The sequence below is a fragment of the Crinia signifera genome, chromosome 19 (assembly GCF_055691185.1).
Source record: "Crinia signifera chromosome 19, ASM5569118v1, whole genome shotgun sequence".
Taxonomy (NCBI): Eukaryota; Metazoa; Chordata; class Amphibia; order Anura; family Myobatrachidae; genus Crinia; species Crinia signifera.
In genome coordinates this window covers 119,885,736-119,910,683 of record NC_139226.1, presented here as the reverse complement: position 1 = coordinate 119,910,683, position 24,948 = coordinate 119,885,736, and the positions used below count along the sequence as shown (strand labels likewise).

The following is a 24,948-nucleotide window of genomic DNA, read 5'->3' as shown; positions in this document are numbered from 1 at the left end:
CTGTGGCACAGAGGGCTCACCAATCGCAACTGCCCATACAAGTATATTCACACTCAGAAATGATGTCTGAATGGCCATTACAGCCTTCCTTTATCTAACCACTTCCTATTACCACCCTCAAAAGCTGTCTTTCTGTCACTCATTTCACGACTAATCCCTTGTTGCGAAGTCGTCAACTGTACATGTACATTGCATACAATAGCCGCTTTGCTACTGTATCTGAATTATTCCCAGAGCGCATAAGAATAATATGGTAGCCCAATAAAGACCGCTATTTTTGAAAGTAGAAAACCTACCACATGAGGGACTACTTATTTTGTAACACAAGGTGGATATCTGGGATTTATACCCTACATATATGGAAAAAAAAAGTATTTCCAATGACACCAGGCAAGATGGAACTATCTTTCACTTAACTTTCCTATTACAGTCACAACAAAAGAAGTCTTGGAGTGAGCGAGTGACTGCTTGTTGGGTGTGACATTTACCCAGAGGGCCATAATAAGCATTTTGGCCTAATAAAACAATGCCTGCAACTGTCTGAACACTCTTTGCCTTGTTCATAGGTGTATGTTTTCGTTAACTGGGGGAAGGCCTAATCACCAAGAGAAAAGATTAGATAGTACGAGCAGGACTGGCAAAGGTTTTAGTCCGTGCTTTGAATTGTTTATCCTTTGTTGGAGAAGTGTTCTACCATCACCTATGAATTTCCTGTGAGTTAGGCTGGGTACACATTAGATGATATCTTGTCTGATTCTGCAGGACCGACATATAGCGCACATCGCCTAATGTGTACCGTTTTTTGCACGCTACTGCCCCCTCGACAGATGGGTCTTCCCATCTTATTCTCAGCACATGAGATGGGACTACCTGCCAGCTGACCGCATGCTGCTGAATGTGGCCATGGATAATATTGCACGCAATAACATGCTACTGTACATTGTTGATTGTGTAGAGCTGACCAACATTTATGTAGGGTACACACCACGACGACCTGCTCATGATGCACATTGTGAGCGGGTCGTCAGTGTTTCTTCAGACCCGCTCACGATGATGCGGGGGGCACGACCCGCTCATGATGTGCACCGTGAGCGGGTCCGATCCGATGGACACCCGCACCCGGTAGTATGGTCATTATTCAGATCCTACCTGCAGCAGATAGGATCTGAATAACGACTGACCGACCCGCGGGACCGCGCATCGGATCGGTATCGGTCCACACCAGGACTGAAAAGGGCCCAATCACCACACAATCTACATCCATTTGGTCGGAATTGGATCTAGATTGAGGGGATCGGGCCCTAGTCGTCCTGGTGTGTACCCAGCATTACTTCTGCCGGTCGTGCCATCGGCTGGGACACCACATCATTTTAATGTGTATCCAGCCCTAGATGTAGTTGCTTTGCGCTGTTTTTTATCCTGTGTAGCAGCGGCAGGAAGGTTGTTTCTTTTGCAGTGCATGTTTCCCTGTGGCCATCCACTGATTATAAGAATAACTTCATGACATACTGTATATGGAAGATATTTTCCATTAGAAACACGTCTGAGAATTACCGATTTACATAACATTATATTTGCAATATTAAGTATTTCTAATGAACATTAGTGCTGGATGTAGCCAATGTTAATAACCTTAAATTGGATTTAATAACAATACCAGGAATCAAAACTGTTGTAGTAAATGGCTGTTTGATGGCATTCCACTTAACATGTCAATGGCAGACGAGTTAAATGGACTAAATTAGTGTTTTCACTTTCAATCCAAATTTAGACCTCAATCCAACAGCTCATGTTTTAAATATTTGTTCTACATAATTTACATTTGGGTTAATTAACTTGTCTTGGACAATAGTTAGCTGATGCGAAAAGTACTCCTCATTCGTTAAGGTTAATTGGGACAGAAAGGTACAGACTGTTAAACTGTATGAAAGATTGCTTGATAATGGGCTAATGTATCAACACACATGTTGGATTCAATATGAAAAGGAGGAGAACATCTGGAGTAGCATTAAGATGCTAATAAGCAAGTAATTTTGCACCTGGACAGTTGCATGCAGTGTAAATACTGCCTGCCTCAGCATGCAGCCCACAAATTATGGTACCGTTCATTTTTACACTGCAATTTAGATTTTAATCTAGACATGAACCTCTCAAATCTAGTCACGTTTTACACCTGCCCCACCTGTGGAACAACATGGTTTCACCAAGGTGCATAGTCACTTGGGCCCTTATTCTGATCGGTGCGGCCGGATCCGAATATGCGGCCAGGACCGTGCGTGCGAAACCCCGCCTTCCATACGGATCGCCAACTCCATCCGTACGCGGTAAGAAGCTGGCCGAACGGACCGCATGTGTATTTTTCATGGAATACGCCTCCTCCATCTCAGGGAAACTCCCCCATCATTCGATGGTCGCAGACCATCGAATGCAGGACCGAGTGCTCCACCAGCTCCCGCAACCTCAGACCACACGGACATTTTTCCGTGCAAAAGCAGAGATCTGGGCTGGCAGCTGACATCCGGCGATGTCATATGTCCGCCCCCTACACGTGCGTCACGGCCGCATTACCATACGTACGCCCAGCGTTTGCATGGGAACGCCCATGAAACGCGGGGCGTATGCATATGGCAATGAGCCCAAATAGCCCTTCACGCCCCTCTCCACCCCCTGTTCGGAGTGTTCACATTTCATGCGGGATTTGGCCATGCGTCCCGCTCGCACATGCGCAGAGACGCCTCTGCACATGCGCAGACACAAAACATCGGCGCACACGGATATTACCGCACCAACCAGAATAAGGGCCTTGGTCTTTTTTGGTTTGCTTTCATCTCAGCCCCCAGTGCATTAAAACATATTGTTAAAGTGATGTCATTCATTATTATATTTGAGCCTTCTCCTTGAGATTCTGTATCACCCTCGCCTTATATGATAGCTATATTGATGGTTATTATTTTGAGCAAGGAACTGCAGAAAAGTGGGGATCCGTGCCGGGGCTGCATTGATTAAATCCATGAACTAAATCCCCACTGCTTATTATTGTTAGTTAATTAAATTAATGCAGAGCCCCTGCAATTTATATTTAAACAATGTGGTCACAAACCATAGGGCACCCCAAATCTAGGAATTGTGAGTGCCAATGAACAGTGTGATGTGAAGGGTATTGCATGCAGTATGCGGTTGTTATGTCGACACTATTAAGGTCGACATACATTAGGCCGACGCATGATAAAAGTGAACATGTCTAAGGTCAACAGGGTCAAAATGTCGACACAAGCATTAGATCAACATTGGAAAGGTTGACAGTCAAAAGGTCGACATGATTTTTTTCACGTTTGTTTGAGCCGACATGTGCCGACAGGTGATATTTCATGACCTACTATCCACTAGGACAGGCCTGGCCAACCTGTGGCTTTCCAGATGTTGTCCCAGCATGCCTTGCCACAGTTTTAACAATCCCTTATAGCAAAACTGTGGCAAGGCATGATGGGATTTGTAGTTTCACAACCTCTGGAGAGCCACAGGTTGGCCGGGCCTACACTAGGATGTGGAGGGAGAATATAATAGTGTGCCGAGCGTAACAGGTTGAGCAGTACCCTTTTTTGCTGTCAATGTCTACTCTGTCGACATTCGGGACAAACGTAAAAACACATGTCGATCTTTTGACTGTAGACCTTCCCATTGTTGACCGAATGCTTGTGTTGGAATTTGACCTTAAGCATGATGACCGTTTTCATGGGTTGAACTTCAGTGGTCGACCCAATGAATGTCGACCTTAATTTGGCCGACGCAATGACCCATACCCCTGCATGCCGTCTCATGTACAATTGGAGACTTTTATTGGGCATTGTTATGTATCTTATCCCCCTCACTTTTTCCTCCTTTCAGCAATTCTGCAATAAAACATTTTCTGCTGTTGATTTATACAGTGAATAAACTGATGGACAAGGAATAATGACGATTACTTCCTTCTCCTTGATCTCTGTTTGTATATTGAATTACACTCTGTTTATGGAACAGGGAAAGCTGTTATCTTTCATAAGACAGAATAATATTTGAAGACACCACGGCAAGGCTCTTGTTGTCTCGTGAGTCATTGGGCTGATTGATAGAAAAGGTCAAGAGTATTACATCAATAGAAGAAGCCAGATTCAGAAACATGAATCGACAACCGTTTACAACGGAAGCAATTTGACAGACATGATATTTAATGTTCTTGGAATGTTACGGACTTAAGTGGTAAGAAAACGCAATGAGCCCTGCGCAGCCTGGTGTTCTCCATCTGCAACTTCCTGCTGATCACAATGCAAAGTGTATATTGGTTTGGCCAAAAACGCAAGGATTCAGACACCCATGCGTGCATGCCAGAATACCAATTGGTGCATCCTTATACACCACCAAGGGTTGCACTATAGAAACTTGCTCCAGCCATATGGCAGAGGCAGTATCTGGTTATGGCTGCCTATGCCTGGAAACACAGCTGCTTGCATTGACACACCCTATGAGCATTACTAGACCGCAGGCACCGACTACAATGCCCATCACCATTCCACCACATTTCAGAATTGACCACAGCTCTGTGTAACCAGAGCCAGATTAATCAATAGACTGTTTAGGCTTCAGCCTAGGGCGCCATTGGGGAGGATGGGGCGCCTTGCAGGTGACAGCTGAGGAATAAAATGAAGGCCTAATTTATTCCTTGCTTGTCAGCTATTACCCGTCCCGATGTACTGTGAGGGGTGAAGTTCTTAAGGTGACTGCCAGATAGCTGTGCAAATGTAATTACTGATGGAATCATTACTTTATGTGCTACAGCGCCAGCTTAGAAGCCTAAAGCCAAAGTCCACTTCACACGACACAAAGAAAAAGTGTTGTACTTCTCCACAAGGGAGGGGTACGGGGTGGGTGGCGCTGTGACTAGTGTTGAATCACTAGCTGCTACTGGTTTATGTCGGAGTTGTCACGTCCGAACTGTACAAAAAAAGGGGGGGAGTGTAGCAGCGCTGGTTAGAGTAAATATAATTAAAATACGATAAAAACAGTGCAGATTGGACTGATTGTACAATTTAAAAGAAACAATTTATTAAATGATGAGACCAAAATATGCTGGTAAAACACAAGGGGTAGGTCCTGGGGGGACAAGTGGTGTGGGACTGTCCGTTCCTATTACGCCTGGAAATATAGTCATAAAGTGCAAATGCAATATGCGAAATTGGGTTACCGTCCACCTGCAGACACGTTGTAGGGGTGTGATGTAGTTCTCCCTGGGACTCAAGGCCCTGAGTTGGAATGTGGGCCGAGTCACCGTCCAGAGTAGGGGAGACACCCAGGATGGAACTCCCAAAGATGATGTTGGGGTCTTTCAGGATGTAGTTTGGTGTCCACGGTAGGTAAAACCCGAAATTGAGTCCACGGCTGGTCTGGAACAGTCCAATCAAAAGTAAAAAGGGGGGGGAATGGCAGTACACCTGACGCGTTTCGCCGTCTCAACGGCTTTATCAAGACGGCGAAACGCGTCAGGTGTACTGCCATTCCCCCCCCTTTTTACTTTTGATTGGACTGTTCCAGACCAGCCGTGGACTCAATTTCGGGTTTTACCTACCGTGGACACCAAACTACATCCTGAAAGACCCCAACATCATCTTTGGGAGTTCCATCCTGGGTGTCTCCCCTACTCTGGACGGTGACTCGGCCCACATTCCAACTCAGGGCCTTGAGTCCCAGGGAGAACTACATCACACCCCTACAATGTGTCTGCAGGTGGACGGTAACCCAATTTCGCATATTGCATTTGCACTTTATGACTATATTTCCAGGCGTAATAGGAACGGACAGTCCCACACCACTTGTCCCCCCAGGACCTACCCCTTGTGTTTTACCAGCATATTTTGGTCTCATCATTTAATAAATTGTTTCTTTTAAATTGTACAATCAGTCCAATCTGCACTGTTTTTATCGTATTTTAATTATATTTACTCTAACCAGCGCTGCTACACTCCCCCCCTTTTTTCACACGACACAAGCATTATATCCTAAATGTCAATAGTGTGACCTTCGTTAGATGCACGTGGGCAGTATGACTGGCGAGTTCCTGAGCAGTTAAGATTTTAATCACACTTCATTAAGATTAGTGGGTACTTGTTTCCTAGCACGGCCACTACGATTTCTATCGTGGTGGTCGTGTCGGAAAAAATTGCGTCGGTCGCGTCGGGTGCATACCAAAACGCACACGACGCGACCGACGCGATGTACCCGATTTCTCCATAGGCTTCAATGTTAAAATAATTTAACATTGAAGCCTATGGAGAAATCGGGTCCATCGCGTCCATGGTGTGCCGACACGATGGACCCGATTTGTCCATAGGGTTCAATGTTAAATTATTTTAACATTGAAACTGAGTCCATTTAACATAGGAAAAAATGGTAAATGCCCCAATATGGGCCATTTCTCATTGGTTATGGCCCCGGCATGTGTGTAAAAATAATGGCCCTCCATTGTGGCCGCCACCCCCACGATTGACGCGAACCCAAAGTGTGGCGAGCGCAGCGAGCCCGCGAGTGGCGGCGGTGCGCCTCCTCCGACCTTTTCATTCCCCTACTATCCACGTCGGCGTGGAGTTGAGAATATAAAGTGTGGCGAGCGCAGCAAGCCACCAAGCCCGAAGCGTGGCGAGGGGACGCGGATACCTGTCAAGCCTGCGAGGGCTTGACATATTGGGCCATTTCCCATTTTTTCCTATGTTAAATGGACTCAGTTTCAATGTTAAAATATTTTAACATTGAAGCCTATGGACAAATCGGGTCCATCGCATAGGCTTCAATGTTAAAATATTTTAACATTGAAGCCTATAGAGAAATCGGGGGCATCGCGTTGGTCGCGCATAGGCTTCAATGTTAAAATATTTTAACATTGAAGCCTATGGGGAAATCGCGGGCATCGCGTCGGTCGCGTCGTGTGCCTTCTTAAGGCACACAACCGACGCGATGTACCCGAGTTGTGCTTTTTTCAAAGGAAATCGTGGGCATCGCGGGCATCGTGTGCCTTAAAGTTAAGGCACACGATGCCCACGATTGTGGCCGTGCTAGGAAACAAGTACCGATTAGTGTTTTTACTCTTAAGGTGCCCATACACTGCTGCGACGTCTCGCAGCAGTGTTCGGACACCCGATACCCTGCAAGCCGCCTGGACCTTCCCGGCGGCAGGGACGCATGCGATCCGTTGTAATGGATTGCATTCGTCCCTGATTCCCGCCTACCTCGCTGCCAGGAGGGAGGTCCCAGAACAGGTGGTCAGACGGTCAGCCGGTCCGACCACCTGGTCCGATGCGCACGTCAGAGAGAGATGATTTAGTCTGATTTAACAGGTCAATTGGTCGCAATTGGCCAAAATCGAACCAAATCGCCTCAGTGTATGGGCACCTTTACTTTCTATATATAACTTTGGTTTCCTATCACTAATATTTATTAACACTGTAGTATTTTCACTAGTGTGCTGATCTTGGCTTTCTAGCTTATGCTGTTTTTTTGGGGTGCCGCACCCTGCACTTAGATATAGTGCTAGGGACTCCCAATACACAGGGAAGCCTTGACGATGGCTTGGGGGCTTAAATCATACATTTGTGCAAATATATGTAACCAATATCTCTGAATTCCATTATAATTTAGTGTTCAATGCTGGTTACTAATACCATTCATGAGCTTGAGGGAAACCATGTATTTTTTACTTACCCAGTACTACTAATTGAGCATTTTCCACACTATATATAGACTTATGCCCCCCATACATCAGCAATCACAATTAATTGCTTTTCAGGTCCAGTGATTTTCCCCAGATAAATGGTTTCTTCAATCTATTTGACTTGCCCACACATTACAGATTTGTTTCAGTGATCGGCAGATTTTTCCTGTCAGAATGCCCACACATACAAAAATGAAACTCCAATAAAACCAGATTTTTAAACATGTTTAAAAATCCTATTCAGCAATCGATTGGCGATCCCTATTCATTTTTGATTGGGATCGACAAAAGGGGGAGCCCACACATTAAAGATTAATTGTGACAATCATCTCCAGAACGGAGGATTGCCACAATTAATTGCTGATGTATGGGGTCCATTACTCAGAACTTCACTATAAAATGATCTATGACCAATGCTGCCTCTTCATTTACAGTTGCGTGGAACAGCAAAACCACCTACAGATGTCTCAACATAAATCCTGGGGGCTGAAACATTTGCGAAGTTCGCAAAGAGCACGGTTTCACAACTGTATTGCTATAGAGTTTAAGCACTAGATTGCACAGATCTCTGGAAAAATGGCACGGTTGCTATTTTTCTGGGAACTTCCACATGACTGATGCCTTCATCGAGAACTCCTGAGTAGACTGGTCAATCCCGAGATTGGATCGGCAGGATCACAGGATTTGGCCCCAAAATGGCAAGGATTTCAATCCCGGAGTTGGAGTTTCAAATCCCGGGATTTTGGGGTTAGACTACGCATACACATACGCATTTAAATCCAAAATTATTTAAATGTGTTAAACACAAATAGGACTACATTTTTCTGTTTGGTGCTATTTCTAAATGATAAAGAAGGGTTTCTAGAATATGAAGGACTCACGCTCTTTAGAACATTCATTCATTGCTACAATAGGAGATCTAATCATAGGTCATAGTTTCCTGTTGGTTCCTGGGTAAATATCACTTTACATATTCGGTACTTATGTAGTAACTGGGCTGCCGATTTAAAAATCGGGTCCATCGCATGCGACCAAAATCGCATGCGATGCGATCGATGCGATGGACCCGATTTTTCCATAGGATTCAATGTTAAAATGGACTGAGTCCATTTTAACATGGAATTCAATGGGAAAAAGGGGTCCTTTTCATACCCCTACTATCCAAGTGGGCATGGAGTTGGATATAAACCTGTGGCGAGCGTAGCGAGCCACCGAGCCTGAAGCGTGGCGAGCGTAGCGAGCCCCGCGAGGGGACACAGAATACCGTCCCCTCGCGGGGCTCGCTTCGCTCGCCACGCTTCGGGCTCGGTGGCTCGCTACGCTCGCCACAGGTTTATATCCAACTTCATGCCCACTTGGATAGTAGGGGTATGAAAAGGACCCCTTTTTAACATTGAATTCCATGTTAAAATGGACTCAGTCCATTTTAACATTGAATCCTATGGAAAAATCGGGTCCATCGCATCGATCGCATCGCATTCGATTTTGGTCGATTGCGATGGACCCGATTTCAAAATCGGCAGCCCAGATACTACATAAGTACCACATATTCTCTTATTGTGTAAAATGTTTCTCATAAGATCGACAATCTGGGAAACCAAAGACAAAGGAACAACAACACACCTGATTTCATTGCTGTCATTGAGTATGAATGCAAAAACATTCTAACGTTATGGTGCAGGCTTTCAACAATTGGAAATAATTGTTGGGGATATACATAGACCACACATCACAAACACACACGTACACATTGTACACACACACACAGTACACCATATATGCACACACAGCACACTACACATATATATATATACGTAGCACACCTCACATACTTACACATTGGACAGATACACACAACACACACACATATACATAACACAACACAAGCAGTACAACACACAAATGCATAATAGGTGCTAAATCTCAGGAGTGGATGTGGAATTCATCAACACACACAAGCTATCAATTAAGGAGTGGTGCATTTCAAACAACAACACCACACCTGATTTCATTGCTGGAATTGAGTATCAACGCAAACACATTCTAACATTATGGTGGAGGTTTTCACAAATTGCAATCTTGGGCCTTTGGCACAGCATAAGATGACATTTTACCGCAATTCTGGAAATGTAAAAAGAAAAACCAAGGTTTTCCTAGGCAACGCCGGGCAGGTCAGCTAGTATGGAATAAAGTTGTGTGAGATATTATATTCTATATATCCCAGTACTTGGTAAACAACAATAAACTGGACACCATTGTTATTGTTATCACAATCAGACATATAACTGATTTACTGCGATTATTTTAATTTTGAACACAATGTTTTTAGCCTTTTCCATTATTCTTTTCTGTTATGTTATTTACATGTTGTTTGAATAGCATATAGAAGTGCCTTTGTGTTCTGTGAATTCTTCTTTGCACATTTACGTTTATGTGTGGGTTGTGGGTGATTAGAAAAAAAAAATGCTGCAAATCCATTGTGACAAGTCTCTTTTATTAAGGGGAAACATCAGTTCAATGAATAGACGCTAATACAAACATGCTATATAGGTTCTTAGGAAAACCCGGTGCCACGGAATCTTGTGTTATAATACTTCGCGTAATCCCGTGCGGACAATTGTAAATGTCAACTAAAAATGTTAGTTGCACAATTGTCATCTCATGGTCAATCCAGAGTGAATGCCCCTTTGGATTTTTATTGCCAAAAAACTTTTATTGTTAAACTAGAAGAAAATGTGCCCAATGTTTATTTGGTTTTGGTTTATACTAAACTTTTTTTGTTTATCCATATAGGCAGGTGGACAGCGGACGTCGTCCTATGCTGTAAAAGTGCTTGCTGTGTGTACCAAACAAAATTCCCAGGCACAGATGGATGTTGTAAAATATGATAAAAGTAAGTGGCGCTAGGATTACTTGTTAAAATGAATGAGCAAAGAGCTAGTAAATGGGCGTGCCTATAAAAAGCACTATGGCCCTTATTCTGGTTGGTGCGGTAATATCCGCGTGCGTTCGTGCCGCCGATGTTTTGTGTCTGCGCATGTGCAGAGGCGTCTCTGCGCATGTGCGAGCGGGACGCATGGCCACATTCCGCATGAAATGTGTACACTACGAACAGGGGGTGGAGAGGGGCGTGAAGGGCTGTTTGGGCTCATTACCATATGTTTACACCCCGCGTTTCTTGGGCGTTCCCATGCAAACGCTGGGCGTACGTATGGTAATGCGGCCGTGACGCACGTGTAGGGGGCGGACATATGACATTGCCGGATGTCAGCTGCCCGCCCAGATCCCTGCTTTTGCACGGAGAAATGCCTGTGTGGTCTGAGGTTGCGGGAGCTGCCTGGCCACTCGGTCCTGCATTCGATGGTCTGCGACCATCGAATGATGGGGGAGGTTCCCTGAGATGGAGGAGGTGTATTCATATGAAATACACGTGCGGTCCGTTCGGACAGCTTCTTACTGCGTACGGACGGAGTTGGCGATCCGTATGGAAGGCGGGGTTTAGGACGCACGGTGCTGGCCGCATATTCGGATCCGGCCGCACCGATCAGAATAAGGGCCAATGTATATTCATACCTAGACCTAAACCCTAATATTTAACCTCTCCATGTAAAATTCTACTTAGTCATGACTTTATTTTCTATTAGAATTGTTGTGTAACCATAGTTATTCCGGCACGTATTCCCTGTTCTGAACAGTTCTATAGGAAACCATTTTCAAATCTTTTTATTACTTGATGCCATTAGAGTAAGGTGTCTGAGAGTCATGTGGACTCCGTCTTGAATAATTATGATTGTATCTGTTCTTACATCAGAATTTGCCACTTTGGTACCTCTCCTATGTTCTGAGGATGAAAGAATCATTGGAAACACAGCTCTTTGCTTGGGAAACTGCTTTGAAGTCCCAGGGGCGGCGACGTTATTGCTGCAATCGGATATTGTAAAGTTGCTGCTGACCCATGCTGGCGGGGATGCCAGTCAGTCCTCTGTACAACAGAATGCTGCTATAGCTCTAGGAAAACTGTGCACTGCAGAGCCGAGGTAACTATTTCCCCATCATTAGACTCTAGTCTACAACTGACTAACATAGCAACACAGCTTCAGATTTAAGGACATTGGGCCTGATTTAGACTCCGTTGTAATTTTGCTAAAATGTGCAAAGTTACTATTGCCAGTGCTATGTACCATGCACAGGGCAAAGACACCCCACTCGCCAGATACCTAGTGGGCACATCGCTTCACAGCAACGCACTTGCACATTTCGGTTGCCCCCTGGCTGCGGAGCCTAGCTGCGAAGCCAAGCACATGTTGGCCATATTTGTGTGTGATGTCACATAGCCGCTACGGCCCTTCCCCTGAGCAGTCTGGACACACCTACTTTGTCTGGACCGCTCCCATAGAACAGTTGCTCGTCTTCCCCCTGTGGTCCTTTGCCTTCCTCTACAGCAAAGAAACTTTGATCACTTCACCGTTAGGGTGTGAATCAGGCCCCATGGATTTAATTATAACTAGTAAATTTGTGTTGACTTTATATTGTGTTCCTGTGTTGGCATAGCCCAAAATCAGGCTGGTGGATTGATGGGCCTCTGATGGAATCAACCTTATCTATAAAGCTCTCTATTGTTGCTTTGTAAATAAATATTAATTCACCATGGATCATCTGTTTGTTTTTTACTCTTACGCATTTGTGTAACTTTTTCATTAACTTTTTAGCACATTGTAGTGTAATGGCTTTTAGATAACAGTGATCATGACATGAAAAGATAGAATATTACCTCTTCCTGTCATCCTACATAATTCCGGGGCACTGCACAAATTGACATTTTGGTTCAGTAATTCTATTTATTTTTATTTATTCCAGATACATGATGCGACTCCGTGAACTTCATGGAATTGAGATTCTTAACTCTTGTATGAAATATATCAAATGATTGATCTTTTATACCAGATACCGCAATGGTGTTAGAGGGAACAAAGTATAAAAAGGAAGTTAGAAATAAACACAAATACAAAGTTTGGATACAAATGTTGGGTATTGGAAGCTTGGTAAATAAATTTGTGGTTTCCTATTATTTAATCATATGTTTAAATGTCTGAATCTGAATGTAAATTTTGTTTATAGTACATGTGTATTTTATAGCAGCCTTGAACATATGATAGAAGTGGAACATCAATGTAGAATTGATTTTTGCAACCTGTTTTGCTTCATTTCCTGGAGTTCTTTTTTACCCTTACATGGATTATTATTGTAAAGTGTTCTTTATTGTAGAAAATATTACTGTTTTATACATTGCACTTTTCCTCTGTGGACAAATTCACAACAAATTTATTTATTTCTTATCTATACAGTATATGGGTATTTCAGTGTTTACCAAGTTTTCTGGCCTTCATAAAGCCTAAGGGGTGAAACGGATATTTTGGCGATGGTGTGTCCATCAAGAATATTATGGGTGCTGGACAGTTTCCCGACAATTGGGATCCCGACAGTCATTACCCAGATGTTGGGATCCCGACAGTCAAAACCCTGACACTCGGGGTCCCGACGGCCACTGGCTATTCTCCCTCGTGGGGGACCACGACCTCCATAGAGGGAGAATAGAATAGGTGGTGAGCGTAGCGAGCCACCGTGCCCGCAGCATGGCAAGTGCAGCGAGTCCGGCCAGTTGGGATCCTGATGTCGGGCTAATGACTGTTGGGACCATATACCACATCCAAATTTTATAAGTCACAAGAAGAACTGTTATATTTATGCTGTAAATAGGATTTGAGGTAAATAGCTCTAGAATTTATGAAGCAGTTAACAAGTACACTAACACAAGTAGGGAATATACTGTGTACATCTAGATGGAAATTAGACAGTATTTTTCAAAAAAAGGCTATCCATGACAAACCACTGAATGGAGACTATGGGGTAAATTTACTAAGATGGGAATTCTGTTTAAGATGGGATGTCCGATTCTATCTATTATCTTCTCGAAGGTAGTAAATAAATAAGAAGTAGAAACTGATTGGTTGCTATGGGCAACATCCCATCGTCAATAGAACTACCATCTTAGTAAATGTACCCCTATGATACAGAGACTAATGGGGGACAACAAATAATTGTTCTGCCTGTCCAAAGTGCTGCTTCTGTGCAAATGCTTCCATGTTCTTCTGTCAGCCTATGCACCTTGCCACAATCCAGAACACTCTTTTCCCAGGCATATAGGGTCCTAAAGTATATGCTTGTCCTTTGCCCATTAGCTCCCCTATCAATCCAATAGGACATGACCTTGGGACACCATTTTAATCATTAACAAGGTTTATGTTATTTGGTGTGAGAAGTGGAGTTTTTTTGGACACATACAAATAAACCAACTGGGGTCTGGTACGATACAAGTAAGATTAATCCAGAAATATCTTTAAATTCTACTGTGTAAGTGAAGACAAATAAAATGCTTGAGCATCACAAATGTTTCTGTTGGAAATGTTCATAATGCAAATCCAATGCATTTTCACAAAACATTCTAATATATTAGAAGCGACCAAAGGGATTGTATCTATAGCCTAAAACAGTGGTTCCCAACCTTGGTCCTCAAGTACCCCCAACAGTGCATGTTTTCCAGGTCACCTGGAACCACCTTCCAGGTGACCTGGAAAACATGCACTGGAAAACATGCACCTGGAAAACATGCACCTGGAAAACATGCACTCATTATTCAGATACATTTTAAAAGATCCACAGGTGGAGCTAATTATTTTGTCTGTGATTCTGTGTGGAGACCTAGAAAATATGCACTGTTGGGGGTACGTGAAGACCAGGGTTGGGAACCAATGGCCTAAAACAAGGAAAATACAGGACAGTTAATAAAACCCAGGGAAGTGGATAAGTAACGCATAGCTGGAGATGAACATCTGTATGCATTTAACCTCTTACTGCCAAGTATAAGTGGGACTTACCCTCCAGATGTACATTAAAGTGCTAAGACAATCCCACTCATCCTAAGCTCCACAGGGCGTCTAAGCCAGGAAAAACCTAGTGCTGCCTCAATTGTTTCTATTTGTTGGAGTGGAGAGGCACATTGGGGCAGATGTATTAAGACTGGTGAAGAGATAAACTGGAGATAAAGTGGAAGGAGATAACGCATCAGCCAATCAGATCCCAACTGTCATATTTCAAACACAGCTGATTGGCTGGTGCGTTATCTCTTCCAAGTTATCTCCACTTTATCTCCAGTTTATCTCTTATTAAGGCTAAATACATCTGCCCCAATGTTTGATAATTCATTATGTAAGCCAATGGGAAGACTCTCACAATAAATGCTATGTCCAGCCCATTTTGGGATGTATCCTCTTTTAAATGTTGTTCCATGGTTACTATGTCCAGAGAAGGAATGCATATGCACGACCAGAATACCAATGCCAGCATCCTGATGGAGAGTCTAAACCTAACCTCCACCCTCCCCCGCAGCCTAACTCCAGGTCCCCACTAGTGCCTAGACTTATCCCCCACATATCTGGCCTAGTGCTAACTGCCCTGCATACTTACAATCGGTATTCTGTCAGTTGGGATTCCGATGTCTCCATCCTTTTTGATGTCGGCATTTTAGTGCCAGTCTACTAAAAACTAATTGGGATGCCAAAATTGGCATTCTGACTGCAGGCATCCTGACCACTGGGATGCTAACCACATCCCCAAGAAAATATTATTTTCATTGCGGAAATAATGCAGGGGGAGAGGAAGCTTTCTTTCATATCAGCTATCCTTATTTTTAAGAGGAAAGTTTTGATTTTAAATTCACGTGGCCCCTTCGTGTAATTTTCTGTGTACACCAGACAATATCTTTGCACTACAGAAAACTAGTAGAGCATGTAGTTACATGACTGAGGCCCTCTGGAATTAGCCTACAGTACATCTCCTTTCATTACCAGGGATGGGGAAAGCATTCTACAGTCCTGCCTGTAGGACAAAGCTGTGTGATGTATCACTGGAAGCTGCCTCCCCCCAAAAATGGAAGTTTCAGTATAGTAATACAAGAATAGATGACACAACCTCATATGATTGAAGATATCAGCTGGAGGGATCACTATGAAATCAAACAACCAGCAGCAGTTTGTGCTTGTGACTCTGTGTCCTACCCTTGACGTTTCCGTCTCGCTGCATGAGAAGTGTCAATATTATGTAAAATATAACTGCATATACTATTACGCAGATTTATGACCCATTCTAAAGTAATGAATCCTAATAAATGGTTTTAAAATATTTGAATATTCTAGCATAAACAAATAAAACATGTACCGTATACTTTTATATCTGCATTGACCGCTGTTACTATAGCGCTCATTGACTTGTGAGTTTATTCAAGATTAAAAGGTTATAAATCTTGTATTTATTTTAGGCATCCTTTTTGTAGACAGTTCAATTTACAGTTATCATGGTTTCCCTTTGTACCTTTTCCGCATGTATTCTAATAAAGCATGAGTAAGCCTTAAGTTTAATGAATGGCCAAATACTCTGTACGGTACCTGTCGGTGAAGTAGGTTCCGTCTCAGTATCCAGTAGATTGTAAGCAAACCTGAATAATGCTCTAGAAGAAGCCGATAGTAAAGCTGCTGTATTATTCATTTCAAAGATAACGCTCATCATGTTTTGTATTTAGTTTCTCTGTTGTTTCCTTATCAAATAATGTGTTTCTTCTTTGGCTTTTGTGCTATTGCTAGGCAACCTTTGTGTCACTTCCAGTAATCATTATTCCAAGCCTCTACGTTCCTCCTTCATGATAATCATTTTCCAAAATGATCATGCACTGTCACACATATCAGCACCTTAGCATTCTATACAGTGTAGAAAATTGGCAACACACAGATATGACCTAGAAATATTTCTTGCTTTCATTGTGGTCAGATGCTGAGCTCTTCAACAACATACTAATATATAAAATAAATGAAATAATACTCTGATAAGATGGCACCTTACGGTATCACAAATTCATATTCATACATGTTGCCTGTAGTAAGCATGCGCGAGCAGGGCCGGACTTGCCACTAGGCCCTTGAGGCACGGACCTAGGGGCGGCACATATTATGGGTGACAGGCAGCCAGGCTGCCTGTGAGTGTGGTAACTAACAGTGGCGTAACCTGCACGGTTTGGGGACTGAGTTTTTATTACCAGGGTTGGAGCCGGAAGCTGCTGATGATCAAAAGAGAAAGTAGAAGACCCTGCAGTTGCCACTGATGCCGGGATGGACTAGAGCAGGGGGGAGGTCAGAGGAGGAGCCACTGCTGCAGCCGCTGATGCTTAGAGCCGCACCATGGGTGAAGGGCAGAGAGGACAAGGGCCCGGCTGCATCTGCTGCTGTCAGGAGTTGCACCGTCAGGTGTGGAGAGTAGAGCATCCACTGCGGCTGCTGCCCAGAGCTGCTCTGCAGACACAGTAAGAGCCGCTGCTGCCACTGGCTGGAGCCAGCTGTAGAAGTCTAAAGGCCCGCTGCTGGTGAGCATCCATTTGTCAGACTGTACTCCCTGTCTATCTTTGCTCCCCACCCTTCCCACCATCTATGCTGCCCCCCTGTCCATTTGTCTGTCAGTCTGTCCCCCAGTAGGGTGTTCTGCCATCCATCTATGCCCCCCTGTCTGTTCGTCTGTGCCCACCAACCATCTGTCTTTTTATCTATGGCACTCTGCCCCAGCCCCTCATCCATCCGTCTGTCCCCCACCTAACTGTCTTTCTATCTATGGTGCTTTGGCCCATCTGTCTATGCCCCCTGTCCATTCGTCTATGCCCACCACCCATCCATCTTTCTATTTGTGGTACTCTACCCCTATTTGTTTTGGCTTCTCGCCCATCTGTCTGTTCCTGCCACCCTTTTATCTTTCTATTTATGGTGTTTTGCCCTATCTGTGTATGCCCCCACCCATCTATCTTTCTATGTACGGTGCTCTGCACCCATCTGCCTATGACCCCACCCATCTGCCTATGACCCCACCCATCTGTCTATGGCCACCACCCATCTGTCTTTCTGTCTATGGTGCTCTGTCCCATCTGTCTATGCTCCCTGTCCATCCATCTGAGGCCATCCTGTGATAAATCCTGCTACTTTTTTGATCGCTGGCCGGATGCAAGTTAATTGACAGGAAGCTGACATATGGGGTTGGCAACCGGCTGTTTTCTGGGAATGGATTTGCAGCAAATCACCAATCCAGCTACTTATTTATTTATTAACAGTTTCTTATTACGCATACATATTACGCAGCGCTTTACAGAGCATAGTTATGAGCAAAAACACATAACGAATTACAGCACAAGACAGATTAGGACAAGTACATTGTTAATACGGATAGTTGCATCAGGGGACAGGACACTGAAGCAATCATCGGGGTGGAAGTGGTTTATATATTCTAAGAAAGGCACATGAGGAGAGAGGGCCCTGCTCGTGAGAGCTTACATTCTAAAGGGGAGGGTTAGACAGACAGTAGTGACACAGAAGGGAAAGAAGTGAGCATAAACAGTAGGTTAGGATGAGAGATGGTCAGGTTTTATGCAGGAGGGTGGGAAGAGGTCAGTTTAGTCTTTGATATTTTAAGTCTAAAAAAGAGCTGGGTCATCCAAGAGTAGACAGCAGAGAGACAGTTGGAGATATGAGTGAGGATAGAGGGAGAGAGATCAGGAGAGGAGAGGTAGATTTCAGTGTTATCAGCATAGATGTGATAGTGGAAGTCGAGTGAGCACATAAGCTCACCTAGAGAGGACGTATAGAGATAGAGAAGGGCCAAGAATAAAATTTTGGGGGACACCTACTATCAATGGAAGAGCAGGAAAGGTGAAGTCATTAGATGTACAGCTGGGCATTTTCAAAACTGACAGTGCAAATACAGCATTAACAGTGATAGTAAAAGTGGTTTGCAGATGTAGAAATAATGATATTATGGTTGAATAGCCAGATTAAGTAGCCAGGAGTAGTATGTTGTGAGATTGAATTGAACTCACTCAAAGCAGTCATTGGTTTTCTCAGTTGTTGCTTCTGTCCTTCTGTTTCACTTCAGTGTAACGCCAGTATAACGTGACAGTTATATTTAAATTATGCCGCACTTTAAAAATGATGCACACAGCTACACCATGCACACAGCCTATACGGCCCACAGCCTATGTTTCTGCAAGCTGTGCTAAGCAATTTTACAGGCTTGCACGGGGTGGGATTTCACTCTGGTGGTCCAGCAGCTATCTAATCTTAGGGCTCCAGAAATTAGCACTGTACTGATCAGGTCTAAATAATGCCCATGGCCCTATTAGAATAACCCTGTGTTATATTTCATAATAAACTTTCCTGCCAATAGATCACGCTCATGTTAGGCACATATTTTAGCTACTAGTTACGGCATCTAGTTGTATTGTAGATTTTAGGTCCTCATTCCAATTTGTACACAATGCCAAAGTTCACACACCTGAACCATAGATGGTAAATGCGTTGTGGCTGGGGTCTAAGGACAGTGCTTGGGCTGAGGATGGTGAGAGGGCTGAGGAAGGTGATGGAGGCTGTGATAGAGGAAGATGTTGGTGGCTAAGGATGGTGATGGGGCTGTGGCTGAAGATGGTTATGAGGGACTAAGGACAGTATTGAGGGTCTGGGAAAGATGAGAGGCTGAGGTGATGATGGCTGAAAATGGTGATGTAGTGCCGAGGGCCTGGGGAGGTAGTACAAGGGACCAAGGGCATTATTCTAGTTTACTCTTTCTAAAAAAAAAAAAAATCCTTCTTAGATGGACAAAACCATGTGCACTGCAGGTGGGGCAGATGTTACTTGTGCAGAGAGAATTAGATTTAGGTGGGGTTTTACTTCAACGTGAGATCTATATTGCAGTGCAAAAATAAAGCAGACAGTATTTACCCTGCACAGAAACAAAATAACTCCCCCAAATCTAATTCTCTCTGCACATTTTACATCTGCCCCCCTGCAGTGCACATGGTTTTGTCCATCTAAGAAGGATTTTTTTTTTTTTTAGAAAGAGTGAACTAGAATAAGGCCCCAAGTTTCAACCCACTGGCTTGGTCCGGACTCTTGGAGGAAGGTGCTTGCTGGTCTGGACTTTCTGGAGTGACTGGAGGCTGGTCTCCTGTGATTAGCTCTGCAGTTATCTGTGACAGCCCAGTAGGTGAGGTCAGTTATTTGGAGGAGGCTGGTGGAATCAATATTTGTTTTATTTATTTATTTTCTGGCTATGGGGACAATTTTTTTCCTGTTGGAGCAATAATCGGATCTAGGTGTCTCATTTTATGTGTAGGCCAATATTTTTACTTTTCCCAGTGGGAGCCAATGTGTCTATTCTTTCCTGTGGGGGGTCATTGTACAGTACTGTACTGTATGTGTTTTTTTTTTCCCATGGGGTCCATGTTTTTTCACCCTATGAGGTACAATGTGTCTGGATGTATATGGGGGAGAGGATCATGCCATTATACAAGCTTTCTCCAGTTATTCCAGTGGTTCTCAAACTCTGTCCTCAGAACCACACACAGCTCACATTTTCCAGGTCACACGACAGGTGCACTCATAACTGACACATTTTAAAAGATCCAGAGATCCCTGATTCTATTCTCTCCCCCCTTCACCTGCCCCCTTCGCCCATTTCCCTATAATCTTCTTCGCTTCCTCTCCTCCACCACATGCTCTCAACTTGTGCGCCTCTTCGACTTATCACCCTCTACTGGCATCTTTCCCTGGCCATTCAAGCATTCTCTTGTCTCACCTATTCTTAAAAAAAAACAACTTTGACCCTTCCTCACCCTCTAGCTACAGCCCAATCTCTTCTCCCGTTTGCATACAGCAATCTCACTATATACCACTCTTATAATTCCACCCTTGATCCTCTTCATTCTGGCTTTTGTCCATTCAACTTCACTGAAATTGCCCTAGTCAAAATCAACAATGACAATGCTGTTGAGAGGATGGGAGTGGGTACTTTTTACCTGGGGGCGTGGCCTGTGTGCAGCATCCATTCACCTTGTTAATTGGGGCTGGGGGGGGGGAGTGCACGGATGCTTGGGGCAGCCCAGCAGCTTACCTTGGTGCTGGGCTTGCCCCCAGCGTGGATGTCTGGGGCCCGGCGTAGCCCTCAGCAGTGCAGCCCTGTTTACATTGCGGGTCGGCACTTCAGTGTAAATGGTCCAAAATCACGGATTCAACCGGGCTTGGCACCGTGCTCCAAATACCGGGTTGGATGCGGGATTTTGGTGTAAAAGGGGTATTGCTGTTACTGTATGTTTTATTTCTGTGTACCCTGTATTGTTCTAATATGAAACCTACTGTATGTACAGCACTGTGAACCACTTGTGGTGCTTTATGAATAAAAGGTAATAATAATATTATGTAATATAATGTGAATCAAGCTTGCAGAACTGCATTAATTAATTGCCCTTTCACGGTGCTGTAGACAATGCCAGGACCCAACTAATCAAATCTAACGATTTATACAATTGTTCCATTTTGCAATATACAGAAAATAATTAAATCACGCCAAGCATAATAACAATATATAATAGCAAACATGCACAATAAAAGCTATAGCTTATGGAATACAAAAGATGGATATTTGAAGCTTCAATCTCTGTATGTTCCAGGTATATTCATGTATTTGTATATTCATTGCCTATACACGATGAATACAGTCATCTTGGGGATTGAAAAAGTATTCTTGCAAATATAACATGTGATGTATTGTATCTCACACCATAGACAACAGCGTTACATTACGCACATTATTCCTACAATAGAATCAGATGGGAATCCACATGGCACAAAGGACATAAATAGGCACAATTTATACCCTTATTTGGTGCTGAAAGGTTTAACCATTTGAAATATGTAAATGTACAGAGGGTTTGTCCAAGGTTGAACGTCATAAAAGAGAAAAAATCTGCAGTTCAATAATAGAGAATAAAGAAATGGACAAGGATCCTTCTTGCCTTTGACTATTTGACCCAGGTTTGCAAATCTGCGTCATTGCCTATTACAGTGACGGATCCACAAGGGGGCGATTAGGGGCGGTCGCCCCGGGGCCCCCACACATCAGGGGTCCCCACACTGCAGGTAGGTGGCAGGCAGCGGGGTCCAGGCAGTGCGCCCCTGGTGTCCGGGCAGGAGGTCCCTGCTGTGGCTGGACAGTCAACAGCGGGCTCCCTGCAGCGGATGGGAACTAGTTTCCCTCTGCCGCAGGGACCCCGCCACTGCCCATCCGCTATAGCATGTGAAGCATTGCAGCAGTTCTGGAGGGATGGATGCCGTGTTCTCCCACTAACCTGCCAGCCCCGCATCTCCCCGCTGCCCTGCTCTCTTGTCACACTGTCTCTGGGGGGACCTACCCCGCTCTCCCTGCCTGATCACCCCAGGCGCCATGAAGAGGCCATGCCCGTGCAGCAGCTCCGACTCTGATGGGCAGAGAGAATAACTGCTCTGGTTATTGCTGCAGGGGGGGGTGAGGGGGTGAGGGGGTCCCCACAGTTTTTGTTGTCCAGGGCCCATAGCAACAAATCAGGTTATATCATTTTCTAGGATGCAATAGAGAAATCATAGACAGATTCTGATTGGTTGCTTGGCAACATCACCTCTTCATTTTTAGAAGCTTTAGTAAATTTGCACCTAGGTTTTGAAATGTTTATTATAATGTATTTGTAACGTATATTTCCAGAATGTCATCTTTAACATTTATTTATTTTTGCAACAAATACTGTAGTATCCAATACACATGTCCTAGCGAGAGAAAAACTCAGATAAATACAACAGCATCCAGCGATTTTACAGAGTGACAACAGGAGTGAAATGACTAAGATGACAGGACTATTTGCTTATAGAGGACAGTAAAGTAATACATTCCGGCCAGTAGATGGCACAATTGCTACACATTGATGGCGCTTTAGCAGCACTGAGTATAATTCAATTATTCTGTTGTTTTAGCACATTACCATGTTGATACATTAAGTCATTTGACACAGTTTGCAATATTAACTCCCTTTTCCCTTGCTGCATACCACAAGCTCCCTTTAACTGCAGCCGAATAATGACTGACATACATCTCCACTTCTGACAGAGACTTCTTTCTGCTCCTGAGACACAGATATGGTATCAGCGTGACACACTCCACTTCTTTTTTGTACACGTACGTCATTCACACATCCTTCTTAACGCCTGTAAATTCACACACATATCACTATGAATAACCCTCAAGTCTTATTTTAAAGCACTGCGATTTTACAGAATACTTTAAACAATCAGTTTATACTTATTAATGACCATCGCATATCAGTCATGGTATTTATATTAATGAAAGTAATGTATTTACTGCAACATTCATTCATATAGATTAAATGAGATTACATAATTTATGCAGTATAATCAGGGCTATTTTTCAGCAGGCTCCAGCAGGAACTGTGGCCCTTATTCTAGTTCACTCTTTCTGACAAAATATTTCTTAGATGGACAAAACTATGTGCACTGCAGGTGAGGCAGGCGTAAAACCCCACCCAAATCTAAGTATCTCTGCACAAGTAACACCTGCCTCACCTGCGGTGCATATGGTTTTGTCCGTCTAAGAAATATTTTGTCAGAAAGAGTGAACTAGAATAAGGGCCTCAGTTCCTGCTGGAGCCTGCTGAAAAATAGCCCTGAGTATAATGCTTTACCTACTTCTATTTAAATAGAATTAGAAGCGAAGTGCATTACTACAAGTCACAAATCGCCAAGGTACAGTAACTTTTATTATACAAACGAGGGTTTCGTTATTCTATATAAACATCCAATTAATAATAATACAGAAGACTGGAACATAGGGGAAGGCAGTGACAGAGTAGAACTGACACACACACTAAGCTTTCCCTACCACATCCCACATTAGTCACCTGTCTGACTCCAATCCCTATAAAGTGGCCCTAGAACAGTCACAGTCAGCTAATTAGTAAATGAGAACTGAATGCAATATCTTCTGATCTAACGGAATCTGTCGCCCGTGGGATGCATGATCAGCATCAGAGCACTTAAGAGCTGAGACTGAAGTCACACAAAGCGGCTGAATGTGACGGCAGCCACAGGAGCCTGTTATACCGCACTATGCAAATTCCCATTCATCTAATATGGGGGATCATACATGAGCACGCAGAAACCCACTGGGGTTTATTTACTAAGATTGGGATTCTATTGAATGGGATGATGTTACGGGCAACCAACCAGATTCTATTATCTTCTAGAAGGTGCTAAATAATTAAGATATATATTTGATTGGTTGCCCACAGCAACATACCATCTTCAATAATACTCCCATCTTCCCCATTGACTTTACTCTGACCGCTATAACTGTCTTTTTCTCACGCCAAGTTAATTTACACACAGTGCTTGCTGTCCTATAGGGCTTTGAGCAATTTTGTTTGCAGGTAGTCTGATTCCCGTCCACGTAGGGCGTGAATTCAGGTGCTGTGGCCGAAGCTGAAATGCTATGGCAACAGCACATTGCACCCTTCGCAAACAGGATTGACACTATGGCCATTATTCAGTTCTGATTGCAGTACAAATTTGTTTGGAAAATGGACAAAACCATGTGCACTGCAGGTGGGGCAGATGCAACATGGGCAGAGAGAGTTACATTTAGGTGGGGTGTGTTGAAAATTAAATCTAAATTGCAGTGTAAAAATAATGCAGCCAGTATTTACCCTGCACAGAAACAAAATAACTCACACAAATCGAACTCTCTCTGCACATGTTACATCTGCCCCACCTGCAGTGCACATGGTTTTGCCTATCTTTCAAAAAATTTGTACTGCCATCAGATCTGAATAAAGGCCTATATACTGAAATTGTTTCAGAATGAGAGTTTGTCAGCTTGCCACTGCAGGGTTGCCTACTTTTCAAGTCTCCTCTCAGGGAGAAGCCCGGAGAGGAGACTTTCAGCAGCACTTCAGAGGGCGGGGCTTGATAGTGACATCATCAAGCCTAAAATGACGTGATGATATTTTAGCCCCTCCAGTATTTAAATGCCGCGGTAGGGGGAGGATGCCGCGATCGGGATGGGGGTGTTGGGGGGGAGTGGGGGTCCCTCAGAATCCAGGAGGGTTGCAGACCTTTACGGGGGGCCAGGAGGGGGATCCAATTTTCGGGAGCTTCCCAGCTATCCCTGGAGGGTAAGCAACCAATGCAGGTAAAAGTAAATATGTGTATGTTGGCATGTGTACAGTATTAACAGACATTGCACTCCAAATC

The 24,948-nt window shown here is 43.8% G+C and overlaps 1 protein-coding gene across 3 annotated transcripts in view; it reads left to right on the top strand.

Moving 5' to 3' along the window:
• TTC12 (tetratricopeptide repeat domain 12) overlaps positions 1 to 16,179 on the top strand; it is a 77,056-nt gene extending 60,877 nt beyond the window's left edge. Inside the window, exons 19-21 of one of the 3 annotated variants that reach the window (XM_083163238.1) lie at positions 10,529 to 10,628; positions 11,547 to 11,772; positions 12,593 to 16,178. In XM_083163238.1, coding sequence (XP_083019364.1) covers positions 10,529 to 10,628; positions 11,547 to 11,772; positions 12,593 to 12,662 — 396 coding nt within the window. In that variant the 3' untranslated portion in view covers positions 12,663 to 16,178. Of the gene's footprint in view, positions 1 to 10,528; positions 10,629 to 11,546; positions 11,773 to 12,592 lie in introns of all 3 variants that reach the window. The other 2 variants (XM_083163237.1, XM_083163239.1) reach the window with 2 other exon arrangements.
• The last annotated feature ends 8,769 nt before the right edge of the window (positions 16,180 to 24,948 follow it).